The 16,803-nt window shown below is 40.3% G+C and overlaps 1 protein-coding gene across 1 annotated transcript in view; it reads left to right on the forward strand.

The window, feature by feature from the left end:
- Positions 1 to 11,525: 11,525 nt before the first annotated feature.
- si:dkey-215k6.1 (transmembrane protein 132C) overlaps positions 11,526 to 16,803 on the forward strand; it is a 257,482-nt gene continuing 252,204 nt past the window's right edge. Inside the window, exon 1 of the mRNA XM_006790028.3 lies at positions 11,526 to 12,343. Coding sequence (XP_006790091.1) covers positions 12,262 to 12,343 — 82 coding nt within the window. The 5' untranslated portion in view covers positions 11,526 to 12,261. The remainder of the gene's footprint in view (positions 12,344 to 16,803) is intronic.

The raw sequence follows: 16,803 nt of genomic DNA on the forward strand, positions 1-16,803 counted from the left end.
TTTTCAATTTGTTGTGTACCATTTCTTTTTGTAGGGTCTTCTTCATAAAGTCCATAAGAAGAAAAGCTAGTCAGAGTAGCTGTACAAAGGAAAAATGAATAAGGAAAATCTACATACATGTGTTAAATAATGTTAATAGTTATTTATTAATATACATATTTCCTCATATACATATACATATACATAAAGTGTTATATTATGTGTATTAATAAATAACTATTCTAATGATGGGAGATGAATCAGTGCCAAATACCACATTACTTGAGCAACTTTACAATGTGTATTTTAAGATTGGGGCTTTAAAATACATAAATTTAAACCAGATACAAATGATAAAATGGAGACGTGATGGAGACGTGAACAAACAACGCCAAACTTGAAATACAAGTTCGCTCAAGAGTCCCAACGTGGCTCAAGAGTTGGGAGTTCGCCTTGTAATCGGAAGGTTGCCGGTTCGAGCCCCGGCTCGGACAGTCTCGGTCGTTGTGTCCTTGGGCAATACACTTCACCTACCGCCTACTGGTGTTGGTCAGAAGGGCCAATGGTGCGATATGGCAGCCTCGCTTCTGTCAGTCTGCCAGGGCATCTGTGGCTACAACTGTAGCTTGCCTCCACCAGTGTGTGAATGTGTGTGTGAAAGGGTGGATGACTGGGTGTGTAAAGCGCTTTGGGGTCCCTAGGGGGGACTAGTAAAAGCGCTATACAAATACAGGCCATTTACAGGACAGAACAAACAGCACATAACAACAAAGTTTCTAATAATAGTGCAATAAAATATCATTAAATATCAAACACTAGATATATGTAGAAGAAATTCACTTTGTTATATATACTGGCTCAAAAATCAGTGCACTCAGTTTTTAGGCACTGGATGGTGAACCCAGAAAAAGTTAGAAAAAGGTTTAAATTAAATTAAGACAAAAATTAAATAAATAACATAGGAAATGATCTCTGACATGATCTTTCCATAGTCTCAACCTTAAACACTGTGAGTCCAGATTACCATGGAAGAAATATAGTATAGAAATAGCCATTACATGTTGATACAATCAGATATTTTCACCAAAATAAAGTGATAAAAAAAGTTGTGTCACTTATAGGTTTAATATCTATATATTTGTGACCTTGCAAATACATTAACTAAGTCATTTTCTTCATTTTGTTGCTATGAAACTTGATCTGCAATTATTTTTAGCTACAATTTAATTGAAAATAAAAAAATAACTCCTGGGAGATAGGATCACTGTAACCTGTGCACAGTTGCTAGTAAACTTTTCAGTTTATTCTTTGTGTTTTACTTTCCACATTTCAGGAGGCCATTTTTGTGCATGTTTATAGTGTATGTGTACAACTCTGTCCCATTTCAAATTGAACATGAGCGTTATGTCATGCATCACAGAGTTATTGATTTCTTACAGCACACACGTGTGAGCATGCTCGGACATATTACTGCTCCTATTTACCATGCCCGAAAATCATCTTCCCAGGTATAAGCGCAGCAATAGAAACTGGATGAGCTGAGACAGAAAAACATTCTAGGTGTCTATTAGTGCACCATGACAACGCACATATTAGCAACATACACAAATACACATACATACTCATCCCTCACCTGCTCATCTCATCTCTTCCCCAACCTTACCTGAATAAAAGAAAAAAACAAAACAAACAACAGCGAAAAAAATATAAATTTCCGACACACTTCCTCACACTTTGTCTGAGCCTAAGCTATCGCCACAATAGGCCCATGAGCTTACAAACACACACAGAGACACACACATGACTGCACAACTCTAAGCTTGAACAGTTCTCTTCACCAGCTTTAATTGGATTCTAATGTATTCAGTTTGGGCCAATGAGCAAAGTGATGGCTATGGTTTTCTGACTGGAGAGAGAGAGAGAGGGAGAGAGGGAGAGAGAAGGAAGTGAGGATATTAGAAGTAAATAGGAAGCTTTGTCAGTTGTGGTCATCTTCCTCCACCTGCCAAGTGGAGTGTATCGTCTGAACAACCTGTCGACAGGATTTCTACAAGGGCCATTTGACCTGAGAAAGAAGAGCACTCTCTGTATCAATCTCCTTTCTCTCATTGTCTTTGTCAGCCATTGATTAAAAGGAGGCAGGTTATGTCTACTGCAACAAACGAACCACTTTTACTAATACGCTCTAAAAAAATACATTATTCTGACCCAAGATCAGCATATCGATTATAATATGAGCGTCTCCTCTTATGCTTAGTGCTTGGTTATGCCTTTCTATTTGCTTTGAAGTAAATGGACTAGAGTTTGTACAATCGGGCAATTTGGTTCATAGAATAGTTTTAACTATTGACTGCAGAAATAATTTTTCTTATAACACATCTATATAAATTGTATTTGGGCTAACAGTTAAAGATTATTAGGGATGTGGCTGCTTTGACTAACAGGTGTATAGCAGCACAGGTGGCTATAAATGAAAGCCGTCTACCATTAGTAGTTGCCTGTTGTGTCTCTCCTTTGCCATCTTTGTGATGTTGGTGCCTTGTGGAGCATTTTAAATGTAATTATAATAATATGGTTTACTATGTAGTTCCACAGTTCTAAGATCATAAGTTGGAGAGGTCCAGCTATTTAACCCATGCTTGTAAGGGGTTGTCCCCATTTGGAGATCATCCTGAGGGTCATTGACCCACCATTGATCATGCGAGTCGTCACAAGAGCCAAGGTGTTGACCCGCACTCAACCTTGTCTTGACCTCAGTAGGTTACATTGCAAGGTCTCCTACTGTTTTCATCCCCACACCTCGGTGATGGTAATTACCCACAACGTTTTTCACAACTTGCGTCATGTGATGATTCACATGAAAGGCTCTTGGATAAGAGGGGGAATGTATCCAAAAAACTTTAAGAAGTCTAGATGCCTTCTTTTTCTCAAACTCATAAGGCAATGCATGCTTCTTTTGGCTACTAGGATCATCTGCCTCTATCTTACCCTATCCCTAGCATCCTGTTCTGCCACACCAACTCTCTGTATGTCCTTGTCAGGGACCAAGGAGTAAGGCATAAAGGACACAGGTGTTTAATTCAAAAAAGGGGTTTATTGTACTGTTGCCCTGAGAGGGCAAACGGACTGCAACTTAAGAAAACACCAGCAATAAGAAAAACGCTGCAAAAGCACACAAAACACAACGGAAATAGGAAAAAAGAAAACAGAAATAGGAAAAACGGATTTCCAAAAGCACAAGGGAAGTGTTTCTGGGGAGACATTAACCTGACGGACCAGTTGCAGGAACGAAAATATGCTAAGAATTGCACTGGGAGACACTTAAAAGAAGTGAAGGATCTATCGGTTTTGTGAGGAAAGAAAAGATGAGAGGTAAGTGTGTTAGCCTAACTATTAGCCTAAAAATCTGTCATCAGTATTATATGAATCATAATAAAACACGGCTACCATGTTTTGGGTTCCTGCAACTGGTCCGTCAGGTTATTGTCTCCCCAGAAACACTTTTTGTGTTTTTTCCTATTTCTGTTTTCTTATTTCCATTGTGTTTTGTGTGATTTTGCAGCACAATAGCAATTAACAAAGCCTCAAACAAACATAAGACAAACTGACCTCCTGGAGGGAATTTAAATACTGGCTTAGCTAAACCAAATGACACACAAGGGGGAAAACAAAATGGCTGCCATATAACCAACTAATACAAAACAATTAAACAATCTTGAAACACCCCCCCAGGCAATGAATCATGTGGTTTCATCCAATTAGGCTGCAAGCAGTACTTCAGCTCTCCCAGCCCTTTGCCACGTCTTTTGCCAGCCAGGAAGGAGAAGCCAAACCCCAGGTAACTCAAACAAAGAAAGATGTTTTAATATAACATAAATCAGAACTTTGACCTCACATTGTTAATGTGTGTGCAAGCCATATAAACATTCGAAGGTGTAATGAAAAAATAAATGAATTTAATAAAGAAACAATATTGGACAATAAGTAGAATATATTTAAAGTAGTGAATGCAAAGCAAACTAAAGTGAAGCAACTAATGGTGAGGTGTGGCGGTTACCCCGTGTGGCTTGCCATCACAGTCCTTCTTAATTATGTCTTGATGAACGCTTAATAATCCAGGTAAGGAAATCCCTGAATGCTGATTCTATTCATCTGGACATAAGTGGTTGAAGGGATCCCAGTGGTTTCTTTAGTCCCAGGCTTAAGAAGTCAGTTGGATAAGTGATGAAACACTTCCCTCACTAAAGACATTATGTCCAGATGAAGAGAATCAACTTTGTGGGTCCTCCTTCACGCCATCCATCAATCTTCCATTATCCTTCCTCTACACATTACCAAACCCTCTCAGACTTACTAAAATACATTTTAAATTCTGCAGTTATTTGTAACCCATGTTACAATGCAGGGCTGCTAACCCCCCTATTATTTATAGTTATTGCTCTTTATTGTCACATGGGGTGCTGTGAGGCTGTTTTGCATGTACAACAACCAATTGAGGCCCAGGATCCTCCAGAAGCCACTAGGCCCAGGCTCCTGCAGCAGCCACTAGGCCAAGGCTCCTGCAGCAGCCACTAGGCCAAGGCTCTTCCAGCAGCCACTAGGCCCAGGACCCTCCTGCTCCACCAGGCCCAGGATCCTCCAGCAGCCACTGGGCCCAGGCTCTTCTAGTAAGGCACCAACAAGTAAATTGACAGTGACTTCAACGGGCCATCACAAGGTAATACCAATCTCATCATTTTCAAAATGCCGCCTAAAAAAGCAAACCCAGGAGTTGAAGAGGAGATTAGGAAATCGCTTAATTTCATGTCTGATGAACTGAACAAAGTGGCTAAACAACAAGGTATGCTACATGACCTAATGGATGAAAAAGCAACCTTACCTTATGCACAGGAAGTGGTATCTATCTCTTTCTGGTAAGATCTTTCCAAGTGTCGCTACCCGATCCGTACCGGAATCAGGTAGACACGATTTGTACAGTCCCGATTTTGTACATGCGCAGTAAAGACCGGGGAGTCCTGATCCGTAACTATCTTTTTTTTTTTGATACTTATTATTGTTAATATCTTAACAGATACTCTGACCCGTAACAATCGTAAAATGCTTCGAGCGGAAGTAGTAGCCTTTTGCACATGTGTGGTATCGATCGGGTTTCCTGTACGGATCGGGTAGTGACAACCAGTAATGGGTCAAGTGTGTTGCAGCAAGACAAAGATATCCATTCAGTGCTACAAACCAGAAAATGTTGTGCATTGTTTTTACTTTATCTTGTTGTTCCTTGTAGTGTAACATAAGCGTTTAAAACATTGTAATGCTAGAAGTGACATTTGTAATACTAGATGCGATGCTAGCTGCTACCCTTACACACTTGGTTATACATGATGGATAATATTTGATTTTATCCTTTTGGAAGAAAAGAAGTTGATCAGCTCATGTTCAGAACAGAAGATAGAATAAAAGTTAATTGTTCTGTACTGTTTGTGTAGATTGTTTTTTTTGAACCACTAGAAAGGATTCTGGATTACCACTGATGCCGAGCCCAGCCTAATGAGATTCTGGATGATTGTGAAATGGTGTGGCCAGCAATCGGATTATGGGAAATCTCTGTAAACCTGAATCAAACCATTTTTTGGATTTTGGATAAACCTGTGCACTGTTAGTCCTACCTGGGTAGTAGACAGGTAGAGACTGCACACTGACAATTTCTTTTCAAATACTGCTGTTTGGGTCTCAACGAACAATAAAGGACAATTCAGAGTGGAATTTTCTTATTTCAAGACAAGACATGTCATGGTGAAAGGCAAATATCCTGTGTATAGCCTCAGTATCTGCATGTGGGTGGGAATGTAGGTCCACAAGTTGGCAGTGGAAGAGTTAAATATCTATTTTGAGAGAAGCTGTTAGTGTAGCATATTCATGCTATTGATTCGGATATTAGTAGCATATCTGCAATATTATAGATAAAAACCATGACACTGACCCCACTGGTGCTAAGTGGCTGATGGAGATTGACAAGAAAAACTTCCTTTTAAAAAGAAGAAACATCTGGCAGAATCGGGCTCAGGGAGAGGCAGCCATCTGCCGCGAAAATTTGGGGGTGATGGGAGGAAGACAAGACAAAAGACACAGTATGAGAAAAGAGTCAGAAATTATTAATAACTAGTGATTAAATACAAAGAATAAACGGAGAGAGTGAAAAGAGGTAAGGGAAGAAGAAATAGTGCATCAGCGCCCAGCAGCCTGTCAAGTGCTGGGGTGATATGGCACTATGAAATCTTAAGATAAGATGGGACCTGGTTATTTAAGGTCTTGTATATCAAGCGAATATTTTAAATTTGATTCTGGATAAAACAGAGTCACAGATGATGACTCGGTGCTAAGACAGAAACTGATTTCACTCTTTGCCCAAAAAGTGATTTTACATTGTAGTACTGGATTAATTCTCTAGGCTCTGAATAAATAAAATTGAATTGAATTAAATCTAATGGACTGAACTTTGATTTTGCACCTTCAGTTCTAACAAAAATCTTTAGTTGATATATACTGTATTGCTAGGTTTTCGCTTGTCTGTTTCCACATGCATATGAAGTTGAGTGCCATCCTATTCTTAATCCACGGGGTTTAAAATGATGTAGGTAGGCTGACCCTTTGCACAGCCGAATGGCTTCAGCTTTTCTGGGAAGGCTTTCCACATGGCTTATATGTTTATTGGAATTCTTAACAGAATTCTTAACAAGTGCACCAGGAGTGCATTGTTAGGTTAGACGCCAATGTTGGACGAGAAGTCCTGGCTCCCACAATCCCAGCTCTAATTCATCCCAAAGGTGTTCTTTCAAATTGAGGTCGGGACTCTGTCCAGGATAGTCAAGTTTTTCCAAACCAAACTCTTTCATCCATGTATTTTTGGACCTTGCTTTGTGTACTGCTGAATAGTAACTTTGAAACAGGAAAGCACCATCTAAATTGTTCCCACAAAGTTTGGAACACTACATTTTACAAAATGTCTTGGTATACTGAAGCATTAAAAGTTCCTTTAACTGGAACTAAGAGGTCAAGCCCAGCACCTAAAAGACAACCCCACACCATAACCTCCCCTCCACCAAACTTTACACTTCGCACAATGCAGTCAAAAAAAATACCCTTCTCCTGGCAACTGCCAAACCGAGACGTGTCCATCACATTGCCAGATTGAGAAGCAGGATTTGTCACTCCAGAGAACACATCTCCTTTGCTCTAGAGTCCAGTGGCAGTATGTTTTACACCACTGCATCTGACGGTATGCATTGAGTGACTGTCTTCTGCTCGTCAAATACATTTCATTGCAATGTTGACCCTGTGCCAACTTGCATATGACAAATAACTATAATAACACAGTTTTATGCTACTGTCTTTTTAATAATAGGATTTTGGATCTGATGTTAACTGTTAGTCTAACTGAAAACTGAAAACAAACAATGCTTGGTGCACTTTCTCAGCCATGGAAACCATAATAAGACCATATGAAATTCGGAGGTCTGTAACGGGCTGTAACGTTGACCTCTCTTATTATACAGCTCAGCATCTGCTGACCCCACTCTATTTGGGTCAGTGTCAACTATCACTTTGTGACTGTAATGACTGCTGCTATTACAGTCACTTTCATTTTGTTTTAATATCACTAACAGTGGACTTTGGAATATTTAGTAGTAAGGAAAGTTAATTGGATTTTGGGCACAGGTAGCATCCTATCAGTAACAAGATGTAATTCACTGCGCTCCTGAGAGTGGCCTGTTCTTTCAAAAGTATTTGTAGAAGCAGTCTGCTTGTCTAGGTATTGATTTTTATATATGTATGGCCAGGGAAGTGATTGGAACACAATGCAATGTGCAATCAATTATTTGGATGGGTAAGTGAACACTTTTGGCAATATATTGTATGTATTGTAAATCTATTGAATGGAAAAAAGTGTTTAGGATTAAATGTGGGATTTCTATAATCCAGAAATTTGATTGATACCATGTACTCATCAAAAAAAGTATGCTAATTTCGAATTTTGTCCAGGATTCACAAGGGTTGCGACAACAGCATGTTTTCTACCATAGTCCATTTTACCACTGTATTGCATATACTCTTATTTTAATGAAACTGTAATAGTGAGCAAACCAATTGCTGTACTTTTGAAAGCAAAACCTTTCCAGTGCTTGAAACAAAATTTAATCTGCTCAACAGTACATTGCCTCTTTGGCTCTCTTTGTTTCATAATGCAACCAAATGTTTCTAATGGCTGAAGGGCCTTGGCATCTGAACTCTGTTGCTGTAATATGTGTAGAATTTGGGCTGACTTTGTCTTGTTGAAATAAGCAAACCTTGTCACAATAAAGGCAATGAACCTTGTTCACTACGGCATCCTGCCGTACTTCCATTTTTGTATATGAGATAACTCATTTACCAAACCCAACAGTATAAGAGGAGGAAGCCAGGAAAGGCATACCCTTTAAAGTGTTTCCTCAGGACACCAGTTTAGAAAAACTGTTTTAAAAATACTGGTTTAAATTGCTAAGCATTTAGTCCACGATTTCCAACAATAATTTCAAATTTAAATTAAGTCAAAACCAGTATTGTCAAAACACAAATATTTTAATAATATGATAACTTTTGTGATATGTCTCTTTTATGGGGCAGCACTTCTCTGTGATCTTCCATTTTATATACATGGAAAGCGGTTGGGAGATGAGCAGCGAGACCCCCAGCACAAAAAAGATCTACCATCAACAGCAAAAGAAACATGATAAAAAGGAAGAGTTACAGATGAGGTGGGTTGCAAAGTGGCTTGCAGATGGAGAGAAACAGTAGGTAAGGCTAAAGCTGCTTAGTACAGTGCTACCTAACAACCTGAAGACAACAGTCATTAGTACTCATCTACTGTACTGGCCATGATAAAATGTTTGTCATTTTACACGGAGAAAGGGAGTTCTTAAAATGATGAGGAAATTTTTTAATCATAATCATCCTTATGGTTCCCTCTCTCTCTCTCTCTCTTTCTCTTTCTGTATATATATATGTATATATATATGTATATATATATATATGTATGTATATGTATATCTATATCTATATCTATCTATATCTATCTATATCTCTATATCTATATCTATATCACAAATAATTGTAGTGTTTAGTGGTTTGCAAATCATTGCATTGTTTTACTATAGTACCCCATTTTTGCAATCAGCAGTTGAATTATAGTTAGTTAGTAATTACCCTTAATAATTACAGTGCAGTCTTGGTGATGAATGCCTTCCTTTTAGTGAATATTTCCTTCCCTTCCTAGATTTTATTTGTAATAGTGACAACTGAAATGAAGGAGAAAAGAAAAGTATTTATTTGCTCTCAAATTACCCTGTGTGGCTGTGTTTTTTAATCAGAACACATTAAGATGATCTATCTTTTGTTATTTCTACAGCATTGTTTTTTAGACAGATTTTCCAAATTCTATATATATATATATATATATATATATATATATTTAATGGTAAATGGCCTGTATTTGTATAGTGCTTTACTGAATGACTGAATGTAGTGTAAAGCGCTTTGGGGTCCTTAGGGACTGAGTAAAGCGCTATACAAATGCAGGCCATTTACCATTTACTAGTCCCTAAGGACCCCAAAGCGCTTTACACAACCACCACCACCCACCACTACCCAACCACACATTCACACACTGGTGATGGCAGCTACATTGTAGCCACAGCCACCTGGGGGCGCACTGATAGAGGCGAGGCTGCCGGACACTGGCGCCACCGGGCCCTGTGACCACCACCAGTAGGCAACGGGTGAAGTGTCTTGCCCAAGGATACAACGACCAAGACTGTCCAAGCCGGGGCTCGGACCGGCAATCTTCCAATTACAAGGCAAACTCCCAACTCTTGAGCCAGGATCGCCCCTGGCTCAAGAGTTTTTAGTCACATCTGAATGTATTAATCAGTATCAAATTTATTTTCTACAACCAGTGGGGGCCTCACTGGTATCCAGACATTAATATTGTAAAAAATATTACTTGTTTCTACCATATGCTTGCTGAACTAATTATTTGCTTTAGCTGTAGCCCCAAGATGCATAGTTTGGCTGAAAAAAAAAACCATATAACTTGACACTATAACAATAATTTAAAATGCACTGATTCAGTTCTGCACTATAATGTAGCTGTGTTGGCAGTTGCTTGAATGCTGTGGATGTTACTGCCTTGTGACTGAGAGGCCAGAAAAATGTGTTTGGTTAAAGTGAGGGAGCAAGGAAAAGGACAAGTGGAAAAACAGCATGTCGGATCAATGAAGCACACATGGGTAAGCACTGTGAAAGGAACAGACAGAAGTGACAGAGCGATATTTTACATCAGCAGCAGGGCTTCTTCAGTGATAATCACATGTAGGCCCACTGCTAATTAAAGACAGGTTAATGATGAATGGACAGCGGGGTCTGTCACTTGGACTTTCTTCTTTAAATGCGACACTAGGGGGGGCTGTCGCTCCTTCTTAGCGTATTGCCGTGTCGCTGGACAGACAAGCAGATAGACGGGCAGAGAGGCAGTAAGGCTCACGTAGGACTATCTCCGTCTCCGGAAATCCTCCCATCCTCTCCCTGACTGATTTGCAATTCAATAAGTCACAATGTCATCTCTTTAGCTTTTACACGTTTAGCTGACAAAGGGAACCAGGGATGCTGCCATATGAAATATCATCTCGGACTCAAAGAAGAGCCTAATGTTCTTTCTCTTCTCACTTGTTCATCCCTCTGTCCCACACACACACACACACACAGAGAGAGAGATCCTATCAATATAAAGTGAATGAGTTTTATCACAAGGTGCTTGATGGATCACATTCAGCAGTTGTGCAAGCTGCCAGTTAAAGTGGTTGGTGCGCGCGTGCGTGCGTATAGGTGGGCGCTCGTGCGAAGTTGTCTTCTATCGATTACGGAGAGAACAGGTGTAGCGTGTGTCTTTGTATGAATAATGCAGGGAGAGACTTTGTGCACGCACTTCGCTGAGACCAATACACACAAACAACGCGGAGAAATAGGCCTCTTCTTATAGGACATATTCATACTGTAAACTTTTTTTTCTTAATCTCGTTAACATCAAAAGCTCCATTACTGTTGGATATATCTTTAACCTGTTTCCTCCGCACTGATGTGTTATTGTAGATCACCTGCAGCTAGTTCTCCCGTGTTTTCATTATTATTGTAAGAGCAGCAAAATCTATCCTCTTAAAGAGTTCCTGTTGTTGCAGTGTGGGTATTTGTTTCTTTACCACAATGACCCAGTATTAAGAAAGTAAGGAAAAAACATATTAATGCATCTTATAAAACAATTCGGCAAAAAAAAAGAAAAAATCTAAATAAAGTTCTATACACTCGATTGGTTACTTTACTGTCATTCAAATCTCCAAATCCCGCCCTTATCCCTCACCCTCCTCTGCCCCAGTCGCTGTTAGCCCCCCTTCTCCTCCTCTTCCTCCTCCTACCTCTGCCGGCTGGTGGAAGCTTCAGACCTCCTCTTCTGTCCTCTCCTCACTCCATCCCACGGACGAGTGTACACAGACTCTCAAGTTGAACCCAGACGCGCACACACAAGACAACACTTACAGCAAGAGGACCATAGTCGGAGAAAAGGTAGAGAGGGAAAAGAAAGGAGAGCGGACGGAGCTGCTGCCGAGCGAGCAAAATTTGGATTTTAATTTATTAAGCGAGCCCTAAATGACAGAGTTGTCTTTGCTTTTTACTGTTTCAAAGTCCACTGTGAAGTGCACTTTTTTTCGGGACTTCGTGTGACCCTCTGGTAATTTTTGAAAAACTTTGCAAGAAACAAAACTGCGGCAAAGGCAAAGAGAACAGCGCTTTAACCGTCAGCTTTAACCGTCCCGTATGGATAAATAAGGCAGAGAAGCGCACTGGTGGAGAAAAGCTCACTACGGGGAATTTCATTCATTCATCGGTTCTGGCTTGAAGGAGAGAGAGTTTTTTGGGGGAGGCGGATTAAAACAGAAGCCAGCTTGCACCGGAATTGCCCATTGGGGGGTTCCTCTTTATTACTGACTGAAGAAGGATTTATAGTTTACTCCAAATCTAATCTGCTCGGTGTCTTAGGTCAAGCACAGCGGGAGCGCAGTTTGGTGAAAATGAGATTGATGGCACCAATGCGATAGTAATCTTTCTGTGGGAACAAAAGGAGAAAGAAATATAGAAATTAAAATATTGCCCTTTGAATCCTTATTGCGAACAGTCGCGGGGTTTTTATCGACTGGAGGGATGGAGACGATCGGGAGAAAGGGAGGCGCGCCGTTGGGGTGTCGCCTCTGGAAGACGCTGCTTCTTCTTCTGCTGTGGAAAGGTAAGAAATGGAAGTGCGAACAAAAACTTGTTGCCAGCTTTACTTACTGTTATTTCATTGTTCTGGACTGGAAAACGGAATTTCCCGCTCGCTATTATTTATCTAGATATTTCATTTGGTGTCATCTTAGAAATGCGACATTATAGGCAAAACGGATAACTTTTTGTAGTATTTACAACAAAGGCATACATTATAATTGTATTTATATGAACTCTTTTTGTTAAAATGTTTCCCAGGGCGATTAAATACCCTGAAGACTGTTAGAAATTGAACTATAACAGTGAGGTGAAGTGAAACCAAACACAAAACTTAGTTACCCAGCTTTCTATCCTGCAAGGAAACAATATTAATAATAACTTAAGTGTCTTAGAAGTGTCACACTGGACCAAGTTAAAGTAATTCACACCATTTATGCTTTTTTACTGAGATGGTAACCAACGACAGGGGGTTATAGCAACATCACGATACTTGCCTAAAAATTCCAAGAAAAGGCAATTTCTCGTCTCCTAAATAACAACCGAATAGCCAGTATTCACCTTGACGCTTCATGTATCCGCGCATGTGTGTAGAATAATAAGTAATTGAGTCCAAGCTCAAATGACAGATGCATTCTAACTGGTGCCACCTGAGACACGCGAACCCTGGCTAGTTGCTGACTTGCTCATGTGCCAGTTTGAGTTCTCTGAGAGGAAAGACTGAGTGTTTCCTGGACAAAACTATACTTGCTTTTCTATACTGGGGGGCGGGCGGGATCAGCACTGACTGTTTGCAAACATTTTCTGCTGCACACATGAAACAAGCTCTAGAGGTTGTCCCTTGTTTAAAAATAGAAAAGAAAAAAGATCTAAAGGATTTTTAATGACACGAAGTCCCTCAAACGGAAAGAAAATCAACCCTTTTGCTTCTTTTAAAATGTACTCGAGTGTCGACGAACAGAGAAAACTAGTAATTGCCTTACTCGCCTATGTTAATTGAAGTTAAAATAAGCTATAATAAGATTCTGTCTTTGTCGGGAATTGGACACATTAAGAAAGAAGAGAGCGGTTAATATCTCCATTATCCAGTTAAGTGAATAACTGACTTATTTGCAGAACTCTTTAAAGCCCCTTTTTATAAATCTGACCTGACTCATAAAAACCACGACACTCCAGTTTAACTGGTCTTATAAGATCAACTGAATCCACATCGGGGGGTTCTTATCCACAGCGCCCGAAGTGCGCAAAGGATTTTCACTCTCGTGCTCAAGAGCACTTGTAAAATAGAGCTGAGATATTATTAATTTTGCTCAGGTAACACCACCTGACTCAGAGGAGGGGGAAAAAAAAGGCAAGAAGCACAATCGGAACGAGGCTTTAGAATATTTTGCATTTAAAGCGTGGGCGCGATTTTACGCCTCCGTTTTAAAGACAAATGACAAATCATCGGCATTAGTATCACGTTTCCTGTGAGTGTCTTCTGTGTTTGTGCGCGCGGTCGTATCTGTGTGTTTTAATCAGCTCCGATCACTCACGGCTCACTTAGCAGTTAACAGTGACTGCGTTGTGCGCTCCCGAGCACGGTGGTCGTTGTGCTCGCGGCGCAAGGCGCACGGACTGGAGATGGCGAGCAGGGTCGACGCGCCGGAAAACAGCTGTGTCCCGCAAAACGGCTGAGTAACCAAACACTAAAATTATCTAAAACATTTCTCCCCTCTTCTCCTGTAACATTCTCACTTCTTCTCTTAGTGGAATGAAACGCAAAATAGTGCAGGGACATGGACGGTCTGTGACTTTTGTCTGACAGTACACATTGCTCTTTGACTGCTTTTTAGTACCAGCTTTTCTGGTTTGGATGGTCGTCAGTATTGCTCCCCCCTCTCTCCCTTTTTCTCTCACTCTCTCTGTACAGGTTAAGGTCCGCTGCAGCTCGGCTGTGGTTAAACAGTTTTCATTGGGCACATGGGGAAATCTGGCTCTAATCGTGTAATAACACACCTAAGGCTGTTTAAAAAGCAAAAGATTAACCTTGCCTTCACTCTATCTCTTTCTGCCAGTGCATTCTGCCGTTTCAGTACACAGTCAAAGTGGTTCCTTGGTGCAAGTGTTCCCTGTTCATTTGTTGCTACATTGGCTGTGTCAGCCTATGCTCGCATTTACAGTAGGTGTATGTCTGTGCCCTCCATTAGTCACATAGGCCCTGAGTCATCTGCATTTGTGTGTATGCCGCTGTCTGTCATACAGTAGCTGCGATCTGTAATACTTCACAATTTTCCACCTCCTCACTTCAGTCCCAGAATTAACAACTTTGAAAGACATTTTGTTCAGATGTGAGATAGTTTTGCTTTGTTCTAAGTATTACATGTCACATCACCTCCTAATTAGGGATATTTATTGTACCCCGATCTTCCAATATATCACCGTTTGTGTCACCCTTATGACTGGCATTTCTATTTTCATGTCACTCAGTTTCACTGTAATTACATCATTGTGGTATTTCATCATCCAGGTCATCTCTAGGATGACATTGTAGGTTTGTTCAAACACCAAGGATCTGACAAGTGCCAGTTCAGAGGCAAACAGTTTGTTCTGGAAGATTCAGAGGCTGAAAAGTCACTGGGGGTAATGTCTCAGGTCTGTAATCTTAGCAGGAGGTCATGGGTGGGTGGTTTAGAAGACGTACACCCTCTCATGCAGTGAGATTTGGCTGATAGTTTCTTTTTTGGTACATAGTTTGACATTTTTTAAAAGATTTAGCTGCAAAAGCGACTGACGCTTGCATATAGTTTCACTGAATTAGTTTATGGTTTGTCGTAACTGTTTGGCGTAAAACTGAAACAGCTATGACAGATGAGCTGAGAAAAAAATTCCACTCCTAGTACCACTTTCCTATGAAATAACAGAAATTACTCTTCCTATGCACCGTTCATGAGTTTGGGACGTCAAATCAAAAACTCCTTTAAAAAAATCCTTATAATTTGGTTTTGTCATCTATTCCTTACTGACTGATATTTGTACTAAAATAAGTTGACTGTAGATGTAATGTATCATACAAATGCACAATTATTATTACACCGAGTGTGTAACAGCCCCACACCAATAAAAATAAGAAGAATTTAATAATATTTATAAATATTTTAGTTGGTCTTTTTGAAACTCTTCAATATCAGTATATGCATAGGCCCTGGGTTATACTCTTGATGCGTATTGAAGGAATATGCTTGTTTCTAATTGCCAGACTGGGGCCATTTAAAAAGTGTAAATCAGGAAATCTCATCAGTCTCGCTCCACAGTTTCACAGACGTTAATGACAGTGAACTGCTCCTTTCCAGCATTAGTCGCTGGAATAGCTATGTGGCAGATTGTACTTTATTTGTCAAAGACAGGAGGGGGAAGGGGGGGGGGGGGGGTGCACTGTTCAGTATATATATGTGTGTGTACGTGTGTGTGTGTGTTTTGCCCAGTGTGTTTCACCCCATGTGCTTAAACGTGTTTCGCGCTACACCGTTAACCTGTAGCAGAGTGTCAGCACTACGCACCATTACTCATGGAATACGGAGCATCAATAATTACTGACATAAAATCACTGACACATACACACACCTACATGCACAAACACATTTGTTTTACTATCCCTATGGGAACTGTAATCCCCCAGCATTCCCTACTGCCTTAATTCCAACCCCAACCTAACCACAAGCTAAAACTACACCTTAAACCATTGAAACAGAACGGACCAGTCTGTCACAGAAGACACCAACACTGAGGTCCCCATAGTGACTCAGAGTCTGCATGGTTTGGTGTGCAGTCAGTGTAAAGACCTCACTTGGATATAAAAAAAAAACAGTCACGGGACTTCTCACCTTGGCCTTTCTATATGCCGCTTTCACTCCCTGGGTTCTTTGTGTCTCATTGTTGGTTTCATTCACCGACTGAATCATTCAGGCACGCACTCTCATCACTCTTTGCTGTGCACACAGAGCCACTGTCAAGCATATACAGCACATTCAAACACACCCGCACACAGAGGCTGCTTATTCTGTGAAAAATAAGCAACAGAGAAGATTGTAAATCAGACAAGGGGCATTTCAGAGATAGGAAATGTGAACTTGTAACATTTACTCATGAAAGCAAAAGGGGATATGTGGAAGGGAAAGAGAGCGTGAGATGTGAGTGCTACTCCTAAACGCCACATTGTTAGAAAATCATGCCACTTCAGTTTGAGCCTTTTTTAACTTTGCCTCTCTGTCATACACATATGCACATGCTCATATAGCCTTTTTCTCGTGGTGAAAGTGAGAGGGTAGAGCACACACATACAGAGAGAGAGAGAGCACAGAGAAGGTCACACAGACACTGAATAACAAAAAAAGGGGTGTATTCGATGGAGTGGACACGAGACACTCTCCACTGACTGCCTCCTTTTTCTCAGCATTCATGAGTTTAACTTTTTGGAGCTTTGTTTTTTTGGAGGTGTCTTGCATG

The sequence above is a fragment of the Neolamprologus brichardi genome, chromosome 12 (assembly GCF_056152115.1).
Source record: "Neolamprologus brichardi isolate AB-2024 chromosome 12, ASM5615211v1, whole genome shotgun sequence".
In the NCBI taxonomy this organism is placed as follows: domain Eukaryota; kingdom Metazoa; phylum Chordata; class Actinopteri; order Cichliformes; family Cichlidae; genus Neolamprologus; species Neolamprologus brichardi.